This window comes from Protomyctophum parallelum (assembly GCF_964188405.1).
Source record: "Protomyctophum parallelum genome assembly, chromosome: 14".
Taxonomy (NCBI): domain Eukaryota; kingdom Metazoa; phylum Chordata; class Actinopteri; order Myctophiformes; family Myctophidae; genus Protomyctophum; species Protomyctophum parallelum.
Genome location: NC_139709.1, coordinates 27,744,716 through 27,771,499, shown reverse-complemented (window position 1 = coordinate 27,771,499; position 26,784 = coordinate 27,744,716). Strand labels below are relative to the sequence as shown.

Genomic DNA, 26,784 nt, shown 5'->3' with positions numbered 1-26,784 from the left:
AATTTTTCGCCTACAAGTTTCTTAATCCATTTTTGTAAGTCTTGTTTAATATATTTTTTATTTTTCTACAAAACTATTCTCCCCCAGGGATGGCTGGGTGGGTATTTTAAAATTGAAAAAACGCAATAAAACTTTTTTTTTTAATGCATTGGAATAATAATATATTATTTTGTCGACTGTTATCAGTTAATTACTAAATGGTTTACACGCACACCTTCCGATTGTTTATGACGTCAACTATTTATCCTTGGTGAATGTGTTCTAGGGAGGAACCACAAATAAAACTACGGGCTGTCAAAAATAAATCCAGACATTGATATAAATCTATCTATGGAAGGTAGAAAGATCACTGATTTTATGTTGTGTAAATGTATGTGCTTCTTAGTTGATCAAATGTCAAATTCACTTTTTATTCATAGCTGTGGCCTATGATGTAAATCATGTATTCTTTTGGGTTGCGTATTCTTTGTATCCAGGACGCACTGACGCAGTCATTTTTATTCAAGGCCATGAGTGCTGTATATTTTAAATAATAGAATAGAATATAAATATATGAACGAAAACACTGTATGATTCGTTCAAACAAAGCGAAAAGCCGCGCTACTTAAATATCTTTCATTTCTCTACGGTCACTTGCCCCTTTTTTAATAGAGCAGTCCATTTCCCGTGGCCTTTTGGACTGAGATTGTTCCACTGCGCGAAAATGGGGGAGTTTGAAGATTTGTCATCGCAAAAATAGTCAATTTGTTCTCTATATATGAATTATTATCTCAAAGAAATCTTATATGGGTATTTAAATTAAACTAGTATTTAACACTTTCCCAAATGCTCAACTAACACCGTGTCTAAAAATGTAAAGAATTGCACTCTTCCCCCTGTCGTGGATCGCCGCATTACAAAATAGCATCCTATTCTAAGCCGTCTGGCTGCTCTGTGACTGAGCGAGAGTTCTACCCATTAGTGTGAAGCGTGTGGCTACTACACCTTTATGCTTTAGTTTGTTGTAGTCGCTACATTTTAGAACACCATGTCGGTGGCGTTTGCACCTCACAGACAGCGAGGAAAGGGCGACATTACCCCCGCTGGGATCCAGAAGGTAAATTAATGTTTCTCTCTCTGCATCACCACAGAATGGAGGCTGCAAGCAAGCAGCAGCTGCTGTTAGCCACACATAGCTGCAGCTGAATGAGAACCGTTGCCGTTAGCAGCATGATTGGACCGGGGGCAATACGTTGGTAACAATGTTGTGGGGTCAAAGCGCGCTCAATATGAACCTTGCGGGAAGGAAAGCGGTGAGGCGCGTGTTGTTCAACTATATGAGTGGAACGACCCGGGCGAATTGAAACACACCGTATTAGCGAAATGAACGTGGGCCTGCCTGGGGTTTTGTTAGCTGTAGACTGCTAGCAAGACGCGTCTTTTGTTAGCCTATCCATGCCCCCCTCACACTCACTCACACACAAACGTCCCCCTGGTTTTAAAACGTTCCCCCCCGCGTTTTAAAACACCCGCTCTGCTTTAGAAATGTCTCCCCTTTAAAAAAAACAAAAACGTCCCCTGCTCTGTTATTAAAACGTCCTCTGAGGTTGTAAAATGTTCTCTCGGGTTTTAAAAAAGCAGGGCGGGAGGTGCAGCACCGTCACTATCGCACATAATGTATGCCTTCTTTACTGTATGTCTATGGCCAATTTAACTCTCAGATTGATAACACTGAGAGGACTTGACTCTGTTTTTTCCCCCCTGTTCCAGTTGCTTGATGAGAATAACCAGCTGATCCAGTGTATAATGGACTTCCAAAGCAAAGGCAAAACGGCAGAATGCTCACAGTAAGGGGCCCAAAAGTTGCTGTTGAACCATCATGTCCTTGAAGCTTATATCAGTTGTCCACATTTCCATGTCTTGTTTTTGTTTGCTGCCACTATGCTGAAAACAAACAATGGTCTCTCTCTCCTGTCTGGATAGTAAAATAGTGCATCTTATATAATATAGACCTTAGATCAGATGTCATAAATAACATTCAGATTTATCCAGTGATAATATTGATAACATTACCTTTTCCCCTACAGGTATCAACAGATGCTTCACAGAAACTTAGTGTATTTGGCCACGATAGCAGACTCCAATCAGAACATGCAATCACTTCTCCCAGCAGTGAGTATTATTGGATCTAGTTTGTTTTGGACTCTGTATAACCTTCAGCCCTACATACTGCTCTATATGTCACTCCCTCCCTGATAATAGTGTCAAGTTTTCTTTCTGTGCAGGAATAAAAAGCTTACTTGGTCAAGTACATTTTATTTACAGTGGCAAATCATATCACAAGCGCTAACAAAAGATGTCAACTTAAAAAAAAAGAAACCTTGAACCACACAAAGCCAGAATTATTGGAGATCTCTGTATAGTGTGTACTGACACGTCTTGTGACAGTGGCGAGAACAGACGCTAACAATCCTATGCCTACTGCTTTAGGAAACCAATCATCACCATTCCAATATGAAGGACTGCCCTAACAACTTGGTTTGATTGATTGAATACTTTATTGGCATAAATGTGAACCAGTACAGAGTAAGGTCAAACACGGGTCCAAAGGGATCACCGAAAAAAGTCCATTCAGGTCCTGAATTAGCAGAATCCTGAATCCTGGTTTGCTGTTAAATTGTTTCCACCTATTTGTTTATCCACTACATAGTTTAGATGTCACTAAACATATTGGTAGGGGGAGATCTCCAATCGCCTGGTTACATGACACCAATACTAACTAACAAAATGTCGTAAAATGTGTGACTGCAAGATTGTTTTATCCTGACTGTGTATGCACATGCATACAGCTAAAAGTTAAAACCATATATCAGTACGCCAGTTTTAGCCAAGGCTGATTGGTATTTTGATGATGTTCAATACACTTTATTTTTTAGGGACGCTAGCCCCTCCTATGCTCAGCTTTGTGTGTCTGTGTGTACCACGGAATGTTATGATTTGATTGGCTGAGCACGGAATGTGGGGATGTATGATGATAAGACCGCTCCTCACTTCACACAAGTGTGATTTTATTTTTTATTCCCTTTCACCATACAGTACACAGTCACACGTTTTCAAGTTCAAATTCTCCTACAACCTTAGTCAACAGGTTGTGGGGGTCATCTTAACCAATCACAGTAGCTGGATTTCACATCCAGTGTCTGTTCTCATTCTTGTCTCGCTGTATTTTTATATCAACCTGTGCCATTTTAATTCACTGTGGAATTATTTGTCAGCAAGCCATAAAAATGCGAATCTTTACTTGCCCGTAGCTTATTGAGCTACATCACACCTACGTTTGTCAGGCTTTACAGAATGATTCCACTTTTATGTAATCCTGATTGATTCATCACAAGCTTGTCCTCATGCGTGGCTCAGATGTGCGTGTCTCTCTGTTCTGTTCCGTTATGTGTGCAGCCGCCCACACAGAACATGCCAATGGGTCCTGGTGGAATGAACCAGAGCGGAGCCCCTCCTCAGCCTCCTCACGGTCACAACATCCCCTCGGAGGGGATGGTCAGTGGTGGTCCCCCAGCTCCACACATGCAGAACCAGATGAACGGACAGATGCCTGGTAAATGACCACCCCTCTCTCTCTCTCTCTCATCTTTCTCTCTTTTCCCCGCTTTTCCCATCTCCCCTGGTCCCTGTCTCACTTGGGTTGCCTAGCAACACCACAGAGCTGCGAGGGAGGTCGCTCTGCTGAAGGATGATGTCACCCATTTGCCAGCTCTGGTGGTCTTGGGACTTTTCTTCGTCTGTGTCTGGGGTTATTTTCTTCTGTTTGTCTTTGTTTGTACTTTTGTGGCTTTGTTTTATTTACATATTTGCTGATTTAAGTGTTTCAGTGTGTTAAGTGGCGTGAGCATTTTAAGGCGACCAACATTTTCCATTTCTAAATACTGTTCTAATTACTGTAAATACATTCTATACTACCCATTTTGGGCGGGAACCCATTTTGGTGTTTTAAACATAGTTATAATTTAGCTATTGAAAAATAGCAGATCTACAAGCTCATAGCGCGCCACCGAGTGGTGCGCTACGAGCTTGTATAGGTCTGCTATTTTTGAAAAATCGTGAAAATATTTATTTCAGAAAACTGGAGGATTTAAAAGATTTTTTTTTAATGGGTTAATTATGTATGCTGAATTAATATTCATTTTTCAGGACGGGTGGAAAGAATGAGTAATCTGTGCCCTTGCTTTCCAGGTCCTAATCACATGCCCATGCAAGGGCCTGGCCCAGGAGGCCCCAACCAGCCCCCAAACATACCCAGTGGCTCCATGAATATGCCCCCCAGCGGCCATGGCACTATGGGTGGCTACAACCACGCAGCCCCTTCCGCCCAGGGCATGCCAGCCCAGAGCCAAATGAACATGACCCAGGGAGGTCAGCCCATGGGAAATTACGGTCCACGGCCCAATATGAACATGCAACCCAACCAAGGTAAAAACAGCCATCCATTTATTTTTTCTTTAAATAATCTTTCCCCAGTAGTCGCCTATATTTTTTTGCTTATAGGTACATCCTTTGAGTTTGTATTGAAAACTTAAAATGTTCTCTTGTTTATATTAATGATAGTGTCAAAGTGTCATTTATATATTGCTACACCGGCAGGCCCTTTGATGCACCAGCAGCCTCCATCCCAGCAGTATAACATGCCCCCTGGTGGTGGCGGGCAGCACTACCAAGGGCAACAGACCCCCATGGGCATGATGGGCCAAGTGAACCAAGGGAACCATGTCATGGGGCAGAGGCCTATGCCACCCTACAGACCCCCTCAGCAAGGTATGCCCCTCGGAGCAGAGTGGGCAAGGTGTCAAGAAGCACAGTGCTTAAGCTTTTCCTCTAACCCACCCTTCTGCATTTCTTTCTCTCTCTCTCTCCCTCCCTCTCTTTTCAAAACTATTTTCACATTTATTGCTCACAAACACCTTGGTGACTTCAATTTTTCAATTTGCAGCCCCCCCACACATCCTTAAAATATGAATCAAAATCAACAGAATAGTTGGGTGAGCACAATGAAGATTTCTCCTGAGAAAGTAGTGGTTTAGGGCCTCCATCCATCCTCACTCCCCTTCCCTGGCAAAGAAGCAGCCCTCACCAGCAGCAACACCTTGAATCTACTTGTGTGTATGTTGTGTGTGTATGTGTATGTAGGACCCCCTCAGCAGTACCCAGGGCAGGAAGACTACTATGGAGACCAATACAGTCACGCAGGACAGGGAGCCTCAGAAGGTAGGAGAATTCTCCAGACCACTCCTAGAAAACCAACCCCCCTCCCCAAAAAGTATAACATCCAGGAGCTGTGTTGAGACATGGAGTAGGAAAGGCCATTTGGGACCAATTGTCTTCAGTTTAATACATCACCCATCTCCCCCACCCGGGGAATAAAAGTTGCTCAAGGGAAAGCACTACAGTACCTTACAGTGAGGTCATCCCGAGGCTCTTAAAAAGAGCTTAAAAAGTTTCATCGAGAAAACATCTTGCTGCATCTGAGAATATAAGGAATTCAAGTCTACTATTAGCTCAAATTAGACTGCCTTATCTTTAGCATAGGTCTATGCTTAAATTAAATTAAATCAACATCACCTAAGGTAAATCCTTGGCATTTTCTGAAGAAACAAAAATCATGTGTCGTAGCTTAGGCTAGCTGAACTTCAGCGGGGAGTTCAGTTCAGGCTTTACCGTCGAATCAATACAGAGGCTGATTACTGGAATCACAATAAACAACTCTCTCTCTGTGTCCATTAACATTTACTTTTCTCTTGTGTTTTTGTCTAATGACTGCATCATCTCTCTCTACCTTTCACAGACTAGTTCCTTCCCCAAGACAAAGTGGGTTTGTTTAAATAGTAAGGACGTAGATCAGCAGTGGCTAAGAACATGAGAATGTGTAAAACATGATTGCCCCAGAGGCTGTTGTCCAAAAGCTTTTTGCACAGGATATGTTAAAGCCATTTACTCAATAATAGTGTAATTAACTTTGAAATATATATAAATATTTTTCTTCTTCTTTGAATTTATAATACCAAATGTCCCGTTTGAATTGAGGGCATTAACTTATCTCCCCGTCTCTTTGTTGAGCTGATGTAGGTCATTATGATTACAGTTCGCAACAGCCATTGTATCCTGATCAAGGCTTTGATAAGTCTTCCTCAGACAACATTACTACAATGAAGGTATCTTGTGCCTTCACATAAATGTATGGCACATATTGGGGGAAGTTAGTGAAGACATGGATTTGATACCTTTTTATTTTTTTATGAGACATCTTTGGTATTGTTTTCCAAAAGAGAGAATTTAATGGAAAATAAAATGTGCTCAAAGAAGAGCTTCATTACTTTTTACACCTTCCGACGGTAAATCTTGCTGGGTTTGTACTAGTCAAATTTCTTATCTCCTTTCCCCTGATTTTCTTCACTTCTGTCACTTCTGTCTTTTTTTTATTACATGTCATTCTGTTATTTATTTTTTTACAGCTATAGATATACGGTAAGGTTATTGTAATAAGAGGCTCGCCCAATATCACATAAGATGATATCTGTTTCATCATGCACCATAAATGAGCTGAATGGTTCCTTTTTAAATCTTGAGTTATTGTCTGCTTGTTGCCAGTCTGCTATGCCTCTTGTAGTCATCACAAAGTTACGTCCTAAACTTGTTCCCATTGCAGGTAATGCCCAGTATGGCCAGCAGCAGGAGGCATACCAACAAGGGCCTCCCCAGCAGCAGGGCTACCCACCACAGCAGCAGTACCCCGGCCAGCAGGGCTATCCTCCACAGCAACAAGGCTATGGTGAGTGGATGGTAGTAGTCGTTTCTTTGGTTACTTTAGCATGTTGAAGGATATTCTGTTGGATGGTCTTCACAATATCTATCTTTTGTTTTTGCCAATTGCATGTCAATACACCAATCAACACCAGGGAATTAATGTACCACCGTAATGAATGTTGACCAGCTCAGTGGCTTTGTGGTTAGGGTGTCCGCCCTGAGACTGGGAGGACGGGGCTCGATCCCCGGCCGGTTCATACCAAAGACTCTAAAAGTGGGACCCAGTGCCTCCCTGCTTGGTACTCTGCATCAAGGGTTGGATTGGGGGTAAGTCCCTGCGACATACTAGCGTCATATCCAGGGGATGTCCAAGTGGTGTACTTGTACATCAAGCTGCCTCACCCTACATAAACAGGAGATAGGCTCCTGCCCATACCTATCTCCTGTTTCTGTAGTGTAAGGCAGCTCATCGTCTATTGACTATATTCACACAGTGGCCATTTTGATCTCATGTCACATTTGCGGTTTGGTAGAAATGACACCCCCATCGGGGTGGCATTTCATTAACTTAATAGCAAAATGGTCACTGTGTGAATATGTTTAATGGAATGTGAACTCTTGACTGTTAAACAAATCAGCAGTGGTACTAGTTGGCAGCCCCGCATTAGAATTCCTCATGATGCTGTGTTTGAGGCATCAGAGAGAAGGAGGGCTAGCTGACAGGTATAGACCCTTGGCTATGTGTACCAGTCTAGAAGCTCCTGCACTTCTTTGCTGTCTTTCTGTCTCTCACTCCCTCGTACCATCTTTCCCTGTAACTTTCCACCCCTCTCTGAGCCAGAGGCCTTTATCTCATGTCAGTAATGAGCTATCGGAGAGAGGCAGAGGCTGTGAGGTGGGGATCCATCTGGCACTTTCTTTTTTCTCTCTCTCTCTTTTTCTCGCGGGCCTTCACAAGGTTATGCTCGCCAGCGATCATCGGGCAATGCAAGTCCTTAACGATGCTGCGTGGGCCTTGTTTGACTCCAACTCAGTTAAGCTTCTGCTCAGTCCCGTCAGAGCTCCGGCATGGTTACAGTGTATACAAGGACTGATGAAGTGATTTTTAATGAGATCTGCACCCCTCTAATGAAGAGCCTCGGAATCTCCTTGATGTCTCCTTGCTCTAGAGATGCTGTGGCTCTGGCCTAGACATGATCATTTTCACTCATTACAGAATCCAAACGATGGCGGAGCCATCCTGAACAACCTAGGGTTATGGACTGGCTTGTCCACCAGCGCCACTCTACCATGGCTGTGCTTAAGCAGTGATGCGCATAACAGTGCTTCCCTGGAGCACTCACAGTTAACAAGATCAAGGATATGGTTAAAGACTTATTTGCATACCACCGGACTCCAGAAGTTGAAGATCCCCTATAAGGATAGGTGAAGATGTTGAGGTTAATGCTGGTGTCAAAATTACACAACTCTTAAGCTGAGTTCAAACCTGGACAGTTAGAGAGAAGCGATTTCATACAAGGTCAATGCAAAGACGAGAAGTTGCGCGAACGGGCACCAGGTATCTTCGCCCCGGGTGGAAAAATCCAACTGAAGTGGAAAGGGATTATGTTAAATATATTGAACCGAGCTGTCTTGTGTGAATGAGCGGGTCCATTTGGTTACACTGCCAAAGTTAAATTACGGTGTCTACAGCCAATCAGGGACTTATTTTTTGTATCAACGCTGAGCTGGGCGACCAAAGTGAAGCGATTGGAAACTATTTAAATATATATCTTCAAGTTTGAATGCACCCTAACCTGACCTGAGATCTCATTCTGTTGTTCCAGGCCCCTCCCAAAGTGCCCCCGGGCAGTATCCCAACTATCCCCAGGGGCAGGGGCAGCAGTATGGGGCCTATCGCCCTCCTCAACCAGGACCCCCACAGCAGGGGCAGCAGCGTCCTTATGGTTACGACCAGGTGAGTATGGCACCAACACTAGATAGACATTAACACTTGTCTGTATATCAGTCTTAGTGTGTCTCTTTTTATGTTTATTGCAAGCCTTAGAGCAATCAATTTATTATACTTCCATCATACAACCATGTTGCTCGCTGGAAATCCGTTATTTTTCCACAAGCAATGTGGTCGTACAATGAAGTATGAATTAGGCTTTACTGTTTATAATTTGTGTAGCTCACACTGAAACCAGGGTTCAAGAAGAAAGTGTCAGTGATGTTTTACATATAAGATCTGTGAGGGGGTATTTTGTGCATGCTGTCATTGTGTTGGAGGGGGCGGGGAGGTGTACAGTTTGAGTTAAACTCGGCTATATATTTTACATTTTAGTTCCAAGTTTTTACTTAGCTGTCTTAGGAGGGCTATAGTAATATGTCCTGACTAATAAGGCATGCCACTCCAGGGCAGAGGAATATGAGGGCTTTTAAGCAGATTCTCTCGTTGAACGTAATGCACTGCTCTAGTGTTGACAGGGAGATCTACTTGTTGCCCTGTATTTCCTGTGGTCTTTCTGTGGGGGTCACAGCTACACTTTGATATCTTTATCTTTGAATATTCAGGGACACATGAGGAAATAAAGACCCGGGGATTTGAACCCCTCTGACTAGCTCTGTAAGAAGCAAAGGTAATGGTTGCTGTGAAGACCTCAACGTCCAATCTAGACGTTTGACCACCTAGCCTTGATTTGCATTTGTTATGTTTCTTCTTCTGTCTCTTTTGTCTTAATCTTTTTTCCATCTTTTTCTTCCTTTTTTCCCCCTTTTTGTTTTGTAACCAGGGGTCGAATCTAAAGTCATGAGGTCCCAAAAACACAACAGCATGCATAGTCTGTACTTTAAACAGCAAAAAAAAGTTCATATTCTTTGGTTCTGTGTCCTTTTTTTCCATGCAGTTATCCACAAAATGGTTTTAATGAGTATGCCTATGTGCTTTTGATACAAATTCAAAGTTTTTGTATTGATTATTGATGTTAAATAAGAATTGCATCCAAGTTTACAATCATGTTTCCTATGCATTTTTACAGCTCTTCGTCAAGCATACTTCGACCCCTGTTTAGAAATGCATTGACTACTGTTGTTGCACTTTAGCCATAATAGCCAACTTACCACTCTGTTAGTCAATATGGAGTAGTGTCATCATCAGCCATGCTGCAGAAATCTAAGGTGTCAAGCTGCATTTCAGTTCTCACAAGTTGTGATGCCATGCTGCCACCTGCTGGTCAAACCCAGCAAGTGCAGTCAAGTAGTAGCTTGTTTGCATCCTATTAAGATTTATGGATATTAGATTTTCCACCGCCAGTGTGTGTTTTGTTAAGACGAAAGATCGATAAGACAAGCACATTTATGCCGTCTTTTCTCTTCACAGGGTCAATATGGAAATTACCAGCAATGAGAGATGGTCACAGCAACGCACACAGCCCTGCTCTGACCTCTGTCTGAGCTTTGACCTCTGGTCAACTGTTAAGTAGACTTTAATGATGGCTGCAGCGCTCTGAGATACTCATGAGATTCTCTCGGATATATACACAAACATTCAAATCCAATCACAAAAGACACTTTCTCTCTGTTCCCCTCATGTTTGGGCTATTATCCTTACCTGTACAAATTCATTCTCGTGAATATTGACTCCAATGTGTCAAATTCCATGATCCACCCTCTGGTCCAGTATGTCTCAAAAAGTAGCAATGCCTTAAAAAAAAGTGAGAAAACGGAGCTGCCTTATGTTTTAGCATTGCAGATTGTGAATTGGGCAAACACACTAAACCTTTTGGTTATCACATATGACATAAACGTGCAGATGTCAGTCCAGTGTGGTGCATTGATTGTCAATATTCCCTGTCCATAATGTAAGAAGCAATAATGCCAGCAGTAGGGAAAGATGAGATGAGACGTTGCACCATGCAGACACAGACTAACTTCCTGCTTTGGCCATGGTACACGTCATAATGGTCAAATTATGTGATGTAAAAATATATATATTTTATGCTTTTTAGATGGAGCTAACTTTGTAAGACTTTGGAGACTAGTACTAAATACTGTGTTGGTAATTTCCTGTATGTGTATGTGTCAATGAATTTTGTATTCTTTTAGTTTTTTTTTTTTTTTTTTTTTTTCAGCCAGCACATTGTTTATTTTTGTCCCCTTCTTTGTACTATGTTGAACTGAATTGTCTAATTTCTCAGCTCTAACTGCTACTTCTGTGAACTTGTACACCACGTGACTGCTTTGGGTAATAATGAAACCTCAATTGAGTTGCAAAAAAAAGCCCTGAAGGTCTAATAGAAATACTACATCTGGAATTGAAGCATTTATTCAGTTAAAATATATGAATTGGCATAAGTTAGCACAGGTGTAATGTCTTATTTTGTGAATATCGACAGTCTGTGCCACTAGAAACGTCTACAGTCTTTCTGTCATAATAATTGGGTTTATTAGACCAATATGTGCCTGAAACGGGTGACATATTTAATAGACACCACTACAAATCACAAGGCCCTGCTTCAGTTTCCTAGAGGCGCTTATTTTTTACCTTTAGCAGCCCCAACAGGGGATTGTCCATTGACTGCAAACGGGTATGGGAGAGATCGAACGTGTAGTAAAATATTTCTCAAATACTGTTTTGTTAGTCTTGAGTGACGATGCTGGAAAACTTCCTTTTGAATAATAAACTTCTAAGTTGATGTCATTCAAATAGTAGTGTATGTGAATAATAAACATTGTTACTTTCAAATAATGTAACATAGGGATGTGAAAATAAATGTTCTGACATGGATTCCATAACTTCACAGTAAAGACTGAGTGTGTTTTATATCACTGGCTATCTGTATATTGCACACTTTATTGATCCCATTATGTATAAAGGCATTGAGGATGAACTGTCTTTGCCATCCTCTGATTTAATATTTTCATCCTGCACCCTACAACGGTGGTCACAGTTGTCATTGCAATGTAAAACTGTACAATATAATAAAATGCAAGAATTTTAATATATTTTGACTCATTACATTTGTAGTGCTACATAAAAGGCTTTCTTTATTTTTCCCCATTTTGTTATTACTTGGATATGCAAGCCATGTGAATTAACACTGCACACTTTTCCTGCTGCCGTCCAATCTGACAGCATGATATACTTGTTTGGCTTTAAGTGCTATCAGGTAGCCCACTTCCAACTGGTAATGGCCTTACCCGACTCAGCAGCATGTCTGCTCTGTCCAGATGCATCCAGAGAGGTCCAGGGCACATTTACACCCAAAATTACCTTCCACGTGCCTCTCTCCCCCTCTGCTCCCCCCAGAGAGGGAGAGGGACTACCTGTCACATTGTGGGGAGTGATACAGATGGTGCGCCAGATGTGTGGCCGAAGCACGTGATGGGAGTGTGGCGATGGTGTTAAGAGGGCCACGGCTTGGTTTGCTTCGGCTCTGATGATGAGTGGCTGTGTTTGTGGACACGGGCAGGTGATTGAGGTACAGTAGCTGCCTGATTCCATCTCTGTTTCAGTGTCGGACAGAGTGCGAGAGGTGGCACTGTCGTGGTTAAGTTTCCTTGTCTTCTATGTGTTTGTAAAAGAGTGCTCACGTGGAATATATGTGTATCTTCTTTTGTACGTATGTACACCGCTCAGGTCTAGTGGCATCTCCCAGTCACCCCACCATCCTGCTGCTCCACAGCTGGCCGCCCCACCCTTCCCAGCTGCCACTGGGGCTCCCCCCCCCCGGCCCCTCCGCTTGGCAGAGCTGGCGTTTTGGGCGCTCCCCCACCAGTCCTCCCTGGCAGCTGCCGCCCTCAGCTGCGCTCTCGCAGACGGTATTGGGGTCGGACAAAGTCACTCCTCCTGTGACTGTGTCTGGGGCCGTTGGGGGAGTGGGAGGGGGCAGCAATAGCACGTCTCATCATCAAATAGGCTATATATTTTAAGCACCCAAGAAACATACAAGAAAGTCTATGGACACTTGTCAACCAAAATTTGAATAAAATGGAGTTGAAGATGAATTATTACTATTCAAACTCAAACTATTCACATTTATTTGGGTGATTGTAGGCTACTGTAAATGTATATTTAGTCTCCTATCTAAAGTAGCCTAGAGCTGGAACACTGATAATATGCAAAAGGAGTTTTCTTTGACCCTTTTTGTTAATTCTTTAACAGCATTCTTTTTTAACATTCTTTTTTATGAAAGAAAATGCAATCACTATAACTGCACCACTTTAGTTGTGACAGCAAGACAAACATTAAGGTGTCAGTATCATTTCAGAGGATGATTATCTTGTTCAATATTTTGATAATTATAATTCAGGGCACCTTTCAGTGAGGGGGTTCTAACCACTGAGGGGGAAATGACATTGTGATCATAGCTGGCAGGCAAGATGTAATCTCTCTTGCTTTCAAACTCTCTCTTCCACTCTCTCTGTCTAACCCCCCTCCCCTCGAACTCCCTCACTCGTGTGTGCACGCACGCACACACATACACACACCCTCGGTGTGACAGAAAGTCTATGGGGAGGTATAAGAGGTAGTTATGGGGGAAATGCAGCAGCCTCCACAGTTTAATTGGAGATGTGTCACACTAAATAAATGGTGCAAAAACAAGCGCTGACTGGAGGCTTGAGGGAGGGGCCCTGGGGATGCAGCCTGCTTTATTGGGCAGGAGCTTTGCACTGCTCCAGGGTGAAACGGGGCTATGCTCTGCTGAGATACCCTCCAACCACCGTCCAAACCACCAGCCGTCCTAAAGCCTTTACAGTGAAAGCAAAGACAAAGCATCCATTTCACTCAAAAGGTGTCTCAATGCATAGAATATACTGGTCTGGAACTCTTTGACCTGAGGGCTCAGCTATTGATTATTCTCCCTACAATCAGGAGTGCATCCTTCATCTGCAATTTCCAATCTTTTCCATGTCTCCAAACAGATCCATAATCATAAAAATTCTTGAGCGAGCAATGTCTGCCATTATGGTGCCTGGATCCTGTGTTATGTCAATTTATGTTCCGAGGAAACAACAACCAATGGCCTACAGCCAACCCAATCTCCCTATCTAATCCATACATGACCTCCAAGTAACCAACAGAATGTATTTTCCAATATTGCTATCAATGTTGATGTAGCTGTTCCCTTCTGTGCTAATCTTGCTGGGCTAACGTGATGTGAGTGAGTGCGTGCATGTGTGCATGCCTGCTTGCATGCGTGTGTTTGTGCCCGCATGTGTGTGTACATATGTGCACACATATGTGTACACCTTAGATTCCAGAGTTCGTAGCATGAGTTTTGATTTACCTCTACAGTGTGCAGTGGTAATTGGATGTGACACCATCCTCTCTGCTCTCCCTAGGGGAAATAACAGGAATCTGACTATTATGGCCTCAGTCATGAATATGTCACAACAGCTGCAAACAAAGGCCTGTGATTTGGATAAGACTGCTCTCTCTCTCAGAGCTGATGTATGACACAAATGCTGTAACGGTAAACGTGCCTCACTTTCTTTAAAGCAATTTGGGCTGTTAACAGTGAGTGATTAATTGCCATTGTCTGAGAAAAGTGTGTTAGAGCGTGCATAGTGTATATAGCATTATTTGTGCATTGTTAATCTTGTTGAAAACATGCTTGGCACACAGATTTATATATAAAAAAAACTATTATATCTAGTTTAACATTTGAAAATATTTCCGGACGAGAGGAACACAATTAAGGTATCTCCTACAAAGGTGTTTAGCATGCATGCATTTGATGGGCTGTGTTTAAATCCCATCATTTGTTGAGAGTCTAGCCATCAAATCAAACTGAGTGTGCTGTTTTGTTTTGTGTGCCATCCCCATAAAAGTAGTCTCTGAGAGAAATAGCAGGTATGCTGATATCAGTATTCCCACAGCCTGCATAATTGCTGTAATTTGCTTTCCCTTTGGGTAATCTGTAAACATGGCTGTTTTGATGTTTTTGGCATCCTCCATTGGCTGGGCTCTCTCCTCCTCCAGTGCAGCCTCCCATCCCAGCCCAGGGTGACACAAATAGATCCTTCCCCAGAAGGCGCACGTAGGTCCACATGGGCACAATCAATATGGCCCAGTCCTCACTGGGACACTGGTCGTATTAAAATCACCTAGTGAGCCTGCTCTCATCACGCTGGCGTTTTAGGGAAATAAAGCTATCGATCCTCCAGGGCCTCTGGCCGAGCATTAACCTGGGCTCACAAATTAGAACGTGTTCATCTGGACACATCTGTCTGCAATGTTCCCAAAAAGCCCATCCTGGTGAGAGGAGGGAGGGCGGGGGCCAGGGCCTGCTGCTTCTGATGATGAGTAAAGCTCTACTTGACGCCCATGCCAGAGCGGGGGAGGCGTATGGACACCCGGGACTTCCATTAGAGACCCAGGATGGTGGCGTGGGTCGATGTGGTCAGCTTTGGTCGGGGGTACTCCATCTCAGATCAGTGTGGTTCCTTCCCCCTGATGTGGGGAGAGAGGGGGCTGACCCACAGCGAACCTGAGCTCCTGACTGGCAGGACAATGAGGGAGACAGACCGCTGCTGTCTCCATAGCTGGCCCCAGCGGAATCAAAGACTCCTTTGGAAACCAACCCATTTTTTGCATTGACTTTTATCACACAAACCCCAGTATACGTACATCATATTTCTTTCAAATTCCACACGGCTGTAGCTCAAGAAAAATCTAACTTTTCACATTTTTCTCACATGTGTCCACATTCTACAATGCATTTAAAACAAATTACAGTATTTATATATATTTATTATTTCATTTAGGAAACATATTGTGCAATACTTGGAATTTAGTAAACTGTCATTTCCATTTTCAGATTGTATTTGTCTGCAAAAGAAAAAGATTAGCTTTCCCTTCATGGATACAAAGAGGCTACGGTATATAAGCCATTGATCCAAATTGTATCACTCACTGGGCTGGAAGTATTATTGCAGAAGTCTGTAATTATATTTGACTACAAGATTAGACTCTGGATATACAGAGACAGAAATACAAACACAAGGAGATGAATCAATGCAGACAAACACTGGCGAAGACAGAACCAGATATAATTTTACTTGAAGACGGAGTATTATATTTATGAGCGCCTTCCATTGTTATTGCAATTCAGTCCTCAGCTTGTCTCTCTATACATTTTTGAGGGGCGCTAGCCAGCTTTGAGTGTTTGTGTAAACACAAATATTGAAGACAAAAGTGAGGACGCAAATTGTGATTCGCTGGCGTTGATTGGGTGGGAGATGTGCCATTGGTTGAGAATGAGATGATGTATGATTTGATGACGTATGATAATAATAACGCCCCTCACTTCACACATGTGTGATTTTTGAGGGGCACTAGCCCCTCCACAGCTTTTGTCCCCACACATCTCAATATTTGCCATTGACAATGAAAGGGGAATTCAGGTCAAATGTCCGCTAAATCTTGTCCCCACACATCTCAAGATTTGCCATTGACAATGAAGGGAGAAATTAGGTCAGAATTCCGCTAACTTTGACGTAAATTAAACATCAAAACATTAAATGCCATTGACATTGAAGGGAAAATTTACGTCATAGTAAACCAGAGTAATCTAGTAAGAGAGTAATGACACTCCCGTTGACTCTCATTGTAACAATGGAATGCGGAAGTGCTCATTCTATCTCAATGGAATAGTTCCAGCCATAGGAGCTATGTTTGGAACCCATAGGCACCAGCTTTGCGGCGAGATCAAAGCGTGTCAACACTCTCTTACTAGATTACTCTGATGTAAACGAGCAAATCAGATAACCAATCACAGGCAATAGGCATTCTGATTGGCCAGTATGAGTATGACCATGATGATGTACGATGATAAGAGCGCCCCTCACTTCACACAGGTGTGATTTTTTATATTCTGAAGCTATTTGTAATATTGATTGATTGATTGATTGCTGTATTAACAGTTTGCAGAATTACTGTTAACTGTGAGTGGACGACACCATAACGCATTACACTTGTTTACAATAGGGTCCACCATTTTCAATTCATCAAAACATTAAGAGACGTACGAATATACACAACTAATAGTCAAAACAGGAAATCATCATAGAGGAGGTAAAAAGGGAAAAGAAACATATAGGCTACAGTGAGGGGGTGGGTGGGGGATTCAGATTCAGATTTTACGGGGACCAGTTTCGAATTGCAATCATCCGTAGGTGCCCTTTGAGAGCAGTTTTGACGGAGTCAAGGGATTTGCATGTCTTGATGACTGTTGGTAGGGCGTTCCACATTTTGGTGGCATAGGATCGGAATGAATTTAGACCCTTGTTTGTGCCGAATCTGGGTTGCACATGGTTTGTTGAACTCCCTCTGGTGTTGTGGGTGTGGACTTCGTTGACACATGATTTGAAAACTGTCAAGTGGCATTTCTTCCTCAGCCTATAGTGGGAATAGGCATGCACGGCTTGTGAAGCCGTGGATATGCACGGCTTGTGAAGCCGTGGATATGCACGGCTTGGAATACACTGCCATGTCTTCCTTCTCAGAATGCATTTCTTTCATGTGGATTCCAAGGGATTCGATTTCCCAAAAGTTGCGCAACTGATCTGACCTGTTCCTCTCCGATCACTTCAATGTCCACAACTTCAGTTATGATATTTAGCGTGGTGACTTCTCCTTGCACCAGCCATCCAAATACACTTTCCATTTTTCCTGTGACCATTTTCCAATATTGGTCTCCGCCAATTAGGACTCCTAATTCCACTGCATCCATCCCTATGATGGGTACATCTGCTATGGGCATTCCTTTTGCTTCCAAGTCCCTCCTTATCTTTCCGTTTGGCGCTTTAAACATAGAAGAGCTCAACTTGGGTGTTTCCAATAAATGGACATCAATGCTTTGATTGTTCTTAATATTTCTCAAACGAGCTGTTAAGTTTACTGATAGGTGGCGCCCTTACTCTATGCTGTGTACAAGGTTTACGCACAGGACGTGAGGTCATTACGTTCTATGCTGCAGAGCGCCAGCCCAGAATATGCCGCTGAAATAAAAAACAACAGCCAGAGGCTGTATGATACAAATTATGCCGGTAGGTAGGCTAATGATAGTAAAAGGACTTGATTATTCTCTATCACGCATTGAGTGCTGTGCATCACAAAGCTTGACACAAGCCTTCACTTTCCTGCAGGTAATTCTCTGGGGTGTTTTGGAACCAAACATACATATTCAACGCAAAATGTTTAAGCCATTCCAGCCTGTCAAAATGGGCAGGGGTGAGGTGGGTTCGGAGAGTGAGGCCAAGTAGTAGCCTGACCAGTTTGTTTTGGGAAGTTTGGAGCCTTAATTGTTTTAAGGGCCTTAGTGGTGCTGTGGTACCAGGAGGTGCATGCATAGTCGAAGGAACCTTCTACATTGTAAATATGTTTTCTTTTCTTTTTGTATGTATTTATTTATTTTGCTTTGACTGCCAATGACTTCTTTTATATTTTATCCCAATTGCACTGGATGGCACTGTTCGCTAACCTACCATCATAGGTCACGTGACACATCGATCACATGACCGGAAAAACAAAGATGGTGGAAATACACCACATAATCATAAGCACATAATGCATTCCTATGGGACAACTCAACTGCAGTGCTCTTTCTACACCAGAGCCTGTAGCTTTCAAAGGGATTGTTGCATGGATCCTTTTTTTTTATCATTTTCTGATAATAGCACATCATATGAGGGTGCCCGTGCGTGGAATGGAGCAGTGCAGAATATTCTATGATGTTTCAAACTAAGGTAGGTGAAAAACACTCTGAATCCTGGCAGTCTATGACCAGTGTCTCAGACACTAAGCTTTGCCTTGCTCATTACCAACACATCAAACCAGCCACGTTCAAACAAACACAGACAGTTTGGAAAGTTTCCCTCTTTTTGCTCAGCCTGCCCTAGCAGTGGGAAGCTTGGAAGTTCTCTGCCCCAGTTCTCCATGTCCTTGAGAGTTGTGCCTTCGGGCCGGGGCTGGTGGGGTCCCGCGGTGCACAATGTGTGCTTCTCGCTCAGGCTCCCGCTGTACTCCGCCGCCCCTGCGTGGCTCTGGAGAGACGCCAAGCTCTGAGGGGTTGTCCGTGCGAGTGGGGGAGCGTGCATGTTAGTGAAGAGCCGCACGGCGCATCTCCTCTCCCCCACATGCCAGTCTACACAGTATAAATCACTATAGTATGGGCAACAAACTTACTACAATAGGATGCTTGGGAATGGGAAGGTGTGGTGTGTGGTTATGAATGATCACGCTAAATAATAAACAGTGTGAAGTGAGTGTTTGTTTGGTGGTGGGGTACATACTTAGTTTAGACTAGTCATTGGTTAGACGTGGGTTAGGTTTAGGTGTGCTGCCCCGTGGGAGTTTAGGTTTAGGGTGAGGGTTTGAGAGATAGGTTGTAGTTGGTTGGTGGTTGTTATGTTGTCTACTTGTCTAGGCTACTTCCCAGGATGTTGGCTTGAATGGAATATGAAGTAGGCTGTATCATGGATGTGGTGGTTATAGTTGCGTGCTCTTGTTATATCTCAGTTTCATTTTGTCATCGAATTAACATGAGAGCAGACAATTAAACCTACAGACCGAGGCCACACAGTTGTAGCTCTATGTCTAACAAATCACTTTATATTTAATTCAGCACATATGAATGTGTGTATCTTTTGTAATTAATATGGATATTGGCCAAGAGCAAAGATAAAGATCCATTTTTCTAATATTTTGTCCTTGGATTTGTGCACTGGGGGAATTCACTCCCCTTTTCTCTTTCTTTTTCCTGGCTATGGCACTGGGAATTGGTGGGATGAGAGGCTATTCCCTAAATAGCCCATGGCAAGAGGTATCCTGATTAGCATGCTGCCTGCTCTCTGGCAGCAGTCCTCCAGGCCACCAGCGCTATCACTTACGTGCTGTTTGTATTTGTAGTTGATAGTGTGTGCTGTTATAATTGGAATGAGCTCGGGAACCTCGTTTGCTTTTGATCCGCTGCCAGCCACTCAGAGTGCTACTGGGCCACAGCTCTCACCTCAACACTCCCAAAGGATTATGGGAAACTGCAACGCTTATGTTCTAAAAAGCGCCTGACAGCATCTCATTCAAGGTCGAACAATACAATGGTATGTGTGGGGATAGAACGAAAAAAGAAAAAAAAAAGATGGAGGGAAAAGTTGAACAGATATTTGATACAGCATGGGGATAGAGCTGTGACCTGGGAAATGGGTATTTCAGACTCCTGAACCTGAGAGGCAAATATCAAAGGACCTGTGTGATTGTTTGGGGTAGTTTCAATAACACACAAGGATATGTTGTATGTATTACCCATCTCTGAAGTCCCTGTGCAAATTTCCCTGAAAACAAGTTGAACTGATGATGCAGTGGCGGCGGCGCTATGCACAATGAAATACCACATCAATACAACAACACAACATGAACATAATACTTCTATTTCTACAACACAGTCAGTTGGCACAGTTCAATTAGTACAGATGGCTTCTTTTCACCAGAATCCATCAAGACCTCGATCAATACACCTTTCAAACTAGTTAAAAGTAAAAAGGATTCTCTATTAGAAAATACGTTTTATTTTTTAGAGGAGACCAGATAATCTCTTTTAAGTTTGAGTTTGATGGTCCATTTTCTCAGACCTTGTAGTAGGCTTATCTGCTTCCTCAGCAGTTTTCCAGTGAGGGCCAACTCCAGGGACTTATGAGAGTTTGATGCTCCCTTGCTGCCAAGTGTCAGCAGGCCAATGAAAAAAGACCTCCAAATCTCCTAAGCTCAATATTTAATCAGGCTCTGGCGTTACATTCGCCGTTTTATTAGGTTAGAGAATTCCACCTCCCTGAGACTTTGATTGCTCCAAAAATGTTTGGCAAAAGAATGCGCCTCTTTGAACTAAATTATAAATTGCATGCATGTTTTTGCAAAAGCAGCACTGAGTGTGGATAATTTTGTTTATCATTATTAGTTATTAGTTGTAGTAATAGCAATTGTATCGGCACATTCGGCAGTGGTAGTAGTATAGTACTGTTGTGGTAGTGGTGGTGGCAGGGTTAGTAGTACTAGTAGTAGTAGTAGTAGTAGTACTAGTAGTTTTAGTTGTGGTGGACGGTGGTTAGCTGTAGCAGCAGTGGTAATATTATTTAGCAGTAATATCATGAGAAGCATTCATTATCCAAATAGTTTGACCATGAGTGAGTCTCTCCAAACCTATTCAGCCAGGACTGGAGAAGAGATTCACCTGAGAATCACCCTGATGAGCTTGTTCCAGGAGGGCATTACTACTGGTTAAGTACAAACACCTGCTAAAATATTGGCAATTAGGACATAATTAGCTGCTAATGCATTTCTAATCCGAAGCGAGCCATAGATTTGTCTTTTTTTGCGTAGACTCCCTTTTTTAATGTTCTCTGTTGTTATTGTTTTCCTCAGGTATTTGTATCCCGAGAACATTGACTAAGTGCCCTAGTTCATCATATGCAAATGGCTTATTAATTACACATGCATTATGCCTGTATTCAGGAGACATCAAAGGGCCTGCGAGTCTTCAGATGGTCCCTCTCTGTACCACACTCAGGTTACAAATGCCTGCGTGTGCACTTTCCAGCCAGTCTTTTCAGGCAAAATAACTACATCCTCAATTAAACATTTTCACAGGAACCCCTCTCTTCTTGCCTGTGTTTGAAAAACATCTCCGGTGGTCTGGATGTTTGTTAATTGGAGAACCGCAAATACACATTATTTGATATTATTCGAAAGCAAAGCAAAACCTACATTTTTAACGTGATAAATTCAAAGTGCCTATGGCTATTCAGTGTATATATGCGGCTATGCCCCAATTAATTTGTAGCCTACTTATGTTTCAGTTGATCAAACTGTCTCCATCAAAACAGTTCTATCACCAGTGACCACCTTCGCATTTCAACATCACTGTGATTCAATTTAAGATCAGGCCATTGCTGTGGTATGTATGTGACTGACTATGCATGTTTGTTCTGTCTATCCCTCCCTGGTGACTTCTGTGTTAACGACCCATACAGCAGGTGTCACAGTGTGATTTATACAACCTATAATGCCTCACATTGATTAGCAATACGGCTCTAATGGGATGCCAGCTCTCAAGCTCAGGTTCAAAAAACATATTGCACAATGCACCCCCCCCCCCCCCCCCAACATCAACCACCTCATGCCATTATGCATTCCACTTTTGCATGAATATCAGCAATTCAACCTGTCCAATGAGGTGGCGTAGAGGGAGTTGTGCAGCGTGTGCAATCACTGTAACCCTGGGCAGTCCTCTGTTATCAGTCTCTGGTGGGCTGCTCTAACTGGGTGCTGGTAGCATAATTAGCACTGCACACGCTTTGATGATAAAATGGGTAATAGAGCATCCCTCTCCTCCCCTGCCTACCTGATTTTTACCACCGCTTATTGATCTAATTAAAAATGATTTAGCCGTTAATGGAGCTTTTAAGTTTTAAGTATTATTTTCTTTCTTCTCTTTGGAGAGGATGCTTTGATTAAAGATGCCTATATAAAGACACGGTCAACTCTCAGAGACGGACATCGATGGTATTATGTTGAACGCTACACTAAGAAGGAAAGATATCTTATCGGAATGTAATCTAATGGTGTTTGCACTTTGCACTGTCAGTGCTTCACACATGTCCTCCTGCCGTTAAAATACATTTATTTTAAATCCACCCATCAGAATTCACGTTTATGTAAACTCAGGAGTCTCATTCACACATCCACAGATTCCACACCATTCACAATATCACAACTATATATTGCTGTTTTTAAGGCTCATTGATAGATGTGCACTGCAATGGAATATTCCCTTCCCTTGTACAGTAACATGCATCAAAAGCCACCAGGTGGGGCTCATTCGTTCAGAAGTTACTCACACTATTTAATTTTGGATGGAGCTGCTATGTGTGTTGCTTTTACTGCCGTTAGGGCTGTATAAATGCTTAAGTGAGGTGTTATTCTATGGCACTTTTGTATGGCACCTCTAGACCTATCATTCCTCATTAGGAGACCAAAGTGTTTGTGGTTGTCCTCATTACTAAAAAGGTAGAGCTCTTCCCCCCAGAGGTAACTTCATCAACACCAGAGACAAATCTATCTTAGGTGCTCTATTTATATTTCTGACTCACTGCCACAAAGATTTATTCCACACTCCTGTCAATCCATCTCTCTAATGGGCAATGGCATCCTTTTTAGTTTAGCTAGCTGGCATACATGTGCGCGTGTGCGTGCATGTGCATGCATGACGTGTGCGTGCACGCACGTGTGTCCATGCACGGGTGTCCATGTGTGTGTGTGTGTGCATATCTCATCTCCCATTATATCCAGTCAGATAATGCTCACAAAAACGAATACCTTGAAGTCACGTAATCCCTCTCGTATCCAAAGTGAGTCATCTTCAGAGAGTGAGCTCAGATGTCATGTAATTAAGATGATAAAAAAACCATTTGCACTTGCATGGGTTATTAATGTGGACTAATGATGCTCAGATCAACTATAAGATGTCTGCTAGTTGTGGGGTTAATCTCCTCGTTCTTGCAGAAGCCATAAAGATAAACATCCCAAACATAAATGGACTCATGGAAATCTCAAGAGAACCAACTTCACAAGAAAAGTTTTTCAGGGCCAAAAATAAACTGTCATCCTCTCTGTAATAATTAGCAATAATTTGTTTTTTAGGAATTATTATTAAGTGATTATTCTTTTTTATGATTCAAAGTTGTATTGCTTTTTCAGTTTAGGCACAAAGGAATCACTGAGAATGTACATAAAAGAATCATACGAACAATTAATACAACTAATGAAACAAAACTAGACAAGAAAATAATAAATACAATACACTACATCTTGCATTAGATCAAATAAAATACATACTAAACAAATCAGAATCTATGGTGTAATACTAAACTTGTGTAATAGTGACATATAACTGTTTATCAAGTTATATGTTTTGTCATTATCGTTTATGACATTGATGCAGATAGTAATGGACAAGAAACAAGAAAGACTTGACATGCTTCTTGATATCAATCTTCATATGAATTTTGTATTTTGTATTATTTCAACGATGACAGCTGATATGATCACTGTCTTATTGTCAGTGAAATGGCACCACTCTTGACTCTGGAGAGATTTGACACTTAAATTGCTATTGACGTGCCCACAATCCCACATTGATAAATCCAGGCAACGCAAATCCAGGGTCCGCTTGTATGGGAGGTGCAGATCGTCTCCCAGTGCAGAGAAACGTGTAACGTGTACATGGCATCTGATGACTTTATCATGAGTCTTCTGATCATTACAATGTCATTAGTTGGCAGACACGGTTTGCACCTCGTTAATGCACACAACACAAAACACAATCCTAGGAGTGGCGGATAATGTTGTGGTGGTGGTGTTGGTGTTTAATGAGGGGATGCATTTGCATACTGGCCTCCACCCCCACTCCCATTTCCCACCCCACCCCTCATTTATAAAAATAAATCACATTAGAAACATCACCAGCTAATAAAGCCGACTCCGGCCCACATCCCACGTCCCAGGGATGGCCAAGTCTCAGCGCAGGAAATACACAATGCCGTCTCATAGGACCAGGGGAAACCTATTATAGAACATATTCTCTTATGGTTATGGAACATTCTTCATATTAAAGATGTGCTGCTCGAATAAATTATTGTTGTTATGCATATTACAATCAGATAATATATCGAGGTGTCTCCCTAAATACAACTCTTCAAGTTTTTAGGTTGATGGTGAAAGTCAAATTATCAAAAAGATTAACAAGTAGCCTAATCGTAAGATTTAATTACATATGTATTTCTTTGGTGAAATAGTTTGATTCTGAAATAGTTTCTAGTCATTATTGCACATAATTGTACAGCTTTATCACCCTAGGTGAGGGGCATTCACTGTGATTATTGAAAGCTTCTATTTACTTTAAGTAAGCATACTTATTTAACTACCCAGACCCTACGGTATGTTTTACTTGCTATTTACAATACGTTGGAGTGCAAAGAGAAGAGTTTAAAAAAAGATATTCATGTACAGTAAGCACACTTTGTCTCGTGTCTGAGTGTCCGGCCGTGTTTGCACACATTTGTGCTCCCAAGTCAAAGCCTCCTAAATAAACAGTGTGTTTCGTGATGCCTAACGGTGTGCACGGCCCATGCACCGCTGATGTCCATCCACCAAGGACTACCACTGGCCCCACTTCGCTCACTTACTTACTCCTTGGCTCACTCCATCCTTCCTTCATGCTCAAATTGACACTTGGTGCAGAGGCAGGCAGACAGGGGGCCTCTCCGCCCCGCGCCTCCAGAGATGTGGCCCAGCTGTCAGCCGTCTAATCCAGTCCAACCTCCCCCTGAGCCAGGCAGGAGCTCCAGGCTGCTCCCCCTCATCCTTGAGCCTATGGCACAGCAAACAACACAGATCTACAGTATACAACACAAAAAACACAGCAGGCCAGGAGGGGAGCACTTTGCCATAGTCAAATCGGTCTCGACAGTTAGTCCTTCGTCAATCATGCGCAGCCATGTGATGCTGGACTTTTTCAATCCACCGTCGCCGTTTCACAGAGATGGCGCTTTATCGCGAGCTGCACTGTCAAACCTTTAAATCAGGTTTTGATGCATACTCGAAATTAAACGAGTGTAAAGAAAATAATCAATTTTCGGACTGAATGATTGTTCTGAGGGTAGCGGGACTTAAATGCACTGCTTGTAACCTACAGTGAGTGTATATTATCTGGAGTTAGAACTTAACTCTGAACGTGTAAAAAACGGACCTTTACACTCTGAGAGTTAAATTAAAACTCCGGACTTTACTGTGCCAAACACTCAGAGAGCGACAGACCTTTTAAACGTTCTTGTTTCCAATCAGCTCTCACAGTCTGAACAAAGACGTCCCCTGGCTCTACAGACTGCTTTTACATCATGGGTGTCACTGTTGGCATTGTTACTATGGAAACTATTGTACAGTCAAAAAAGCACATTGACAAAATCAGATGTAACGGGCACTAAATGAGACACAATCTTTTTGACAACGTCTTTTTTCTTTTTTGCTTTAATTTGCCTTAACCGTCTTAGCAAAAAAATACTTTCCCCTTTGAGTATAGGAATATGTATTATCATAATTAACGCTAAGCGAAAGGAAGAAAAAAGAAAAGGAAATACCGCAGGTTGAAAATCTAGGCTATGGTACTGTATTTGTTTGGGAATGGTTTGTGACTGTGGCACGGCAGTGTGCGTATATGTTTTTGAGGAGTGTGTCTGTATATGTTTCCTAAGGCTCCCTGTGGCATTCCCCAATATCAGTATTCCTGTAGATGTGTTTGATGTGTTTGAAGCCACGTAGCATACCTAGGAACATGACAGTAAACATGGCAGTGGCTCTCCCTCAGTGGAGCAGTGATGCACGTCACCCCTCAGATGTGTGTGACGGGTGTACAAACCAAACCCACCGGGGCACGCTGTCTCCTGGGAGTCTCTCCCTTACTGCGCCGCTCTGACTGGCTGTGTGCTGCTCAATACAAAGCCGCTCGGAATAATCCCAACCCTCCCTTCTGAGAAACAAAGGAAGGGAACCAAAACGGAAGACAAACAAAGCAAGAAAAAAAGGCAAAATATGGACTTAGGCAAAGTGACAAGTTTTTGGAGCCCTACGTGACCCAGCAGTAGTAGATTTCATGATATCTGCTATCCTAATGTTTTCCCCATGTTTCATGCCTTGGAAAATCACTAGTGTATGTTTCTCGCATGCATCCCAGGGGAAATTAAGAGGCGCACTATGTATCTCCTGGGGATTCCACCAAGAATGAGAATAAAGCAGGCAACATGAAAGAGGAGTGTAGGTGTGAGGGAGCTATTGGTCTGGCAAAGGGATTGCCAAACATCAAAATAGAACGGGTGTCGAACAAGACAGCAAAAACCTGCAGCATTTACACATGCCAGCGAGAGCACCCTACTACCGACATGTGAGACATTTTTCCACGT

At 42.5% G+C, this 26,784-nt stretch overlaps 1 protein-coding gene across 4 annotated transcripts; it reads left to right on the top strand.

The window, feature by feature from the left end:
- The first annotated feature begins 617 nt into the window (after window positions 1-617).
- On the top strand, window positions 618-11,768 carry ss18 (SS18 subunit of BAF chromatin remodeling complex). 4 transcript variants are annotated; one of them, XM_083782033.1, is made up of 11 exons: window positions 623-1,096; window positions 1,750-1,826; window positions 2,067-2,151; window positions 3,436-3,592; window positions 4,228-4,464; window positions 4,636-4,806; window positions 5,179-5,256; window positions 6,695-6,817; window positions 8,619-8,749; window positions 9,349-9,413; window positions 10,154-11,768. In XM_083782033.1, exons 1-10 carry the CDS (start codon window positions 1,028-1,030, stop codon window positions 9,364-9,366), a joined length of 1,146 nt encoding a protein of 381 aa, XP_083638159.1. In that variant the 5' UTR covers window positions 623-1,027; the 3' UTR covers window positions 9,367-9,413; window positions 10,154-11,768. The 4 variants fall into 4 exon arrangements, 1 of the variants encoding a protein (XP_083638159.1); XR_014570260.1 differs by having other exon boundaries at window positions 621-1,096; window positions 8,619-9,413; XR_014570259.1 differs by lacking the exon at window positions 4,636-4,806 and having other exon boundaries at window positions 618-1,096; window positions 8,619-9,413.
- The last annotated feature ends 15,016 nt before the right edge of the window (window positions 11,769-26,784 follow it).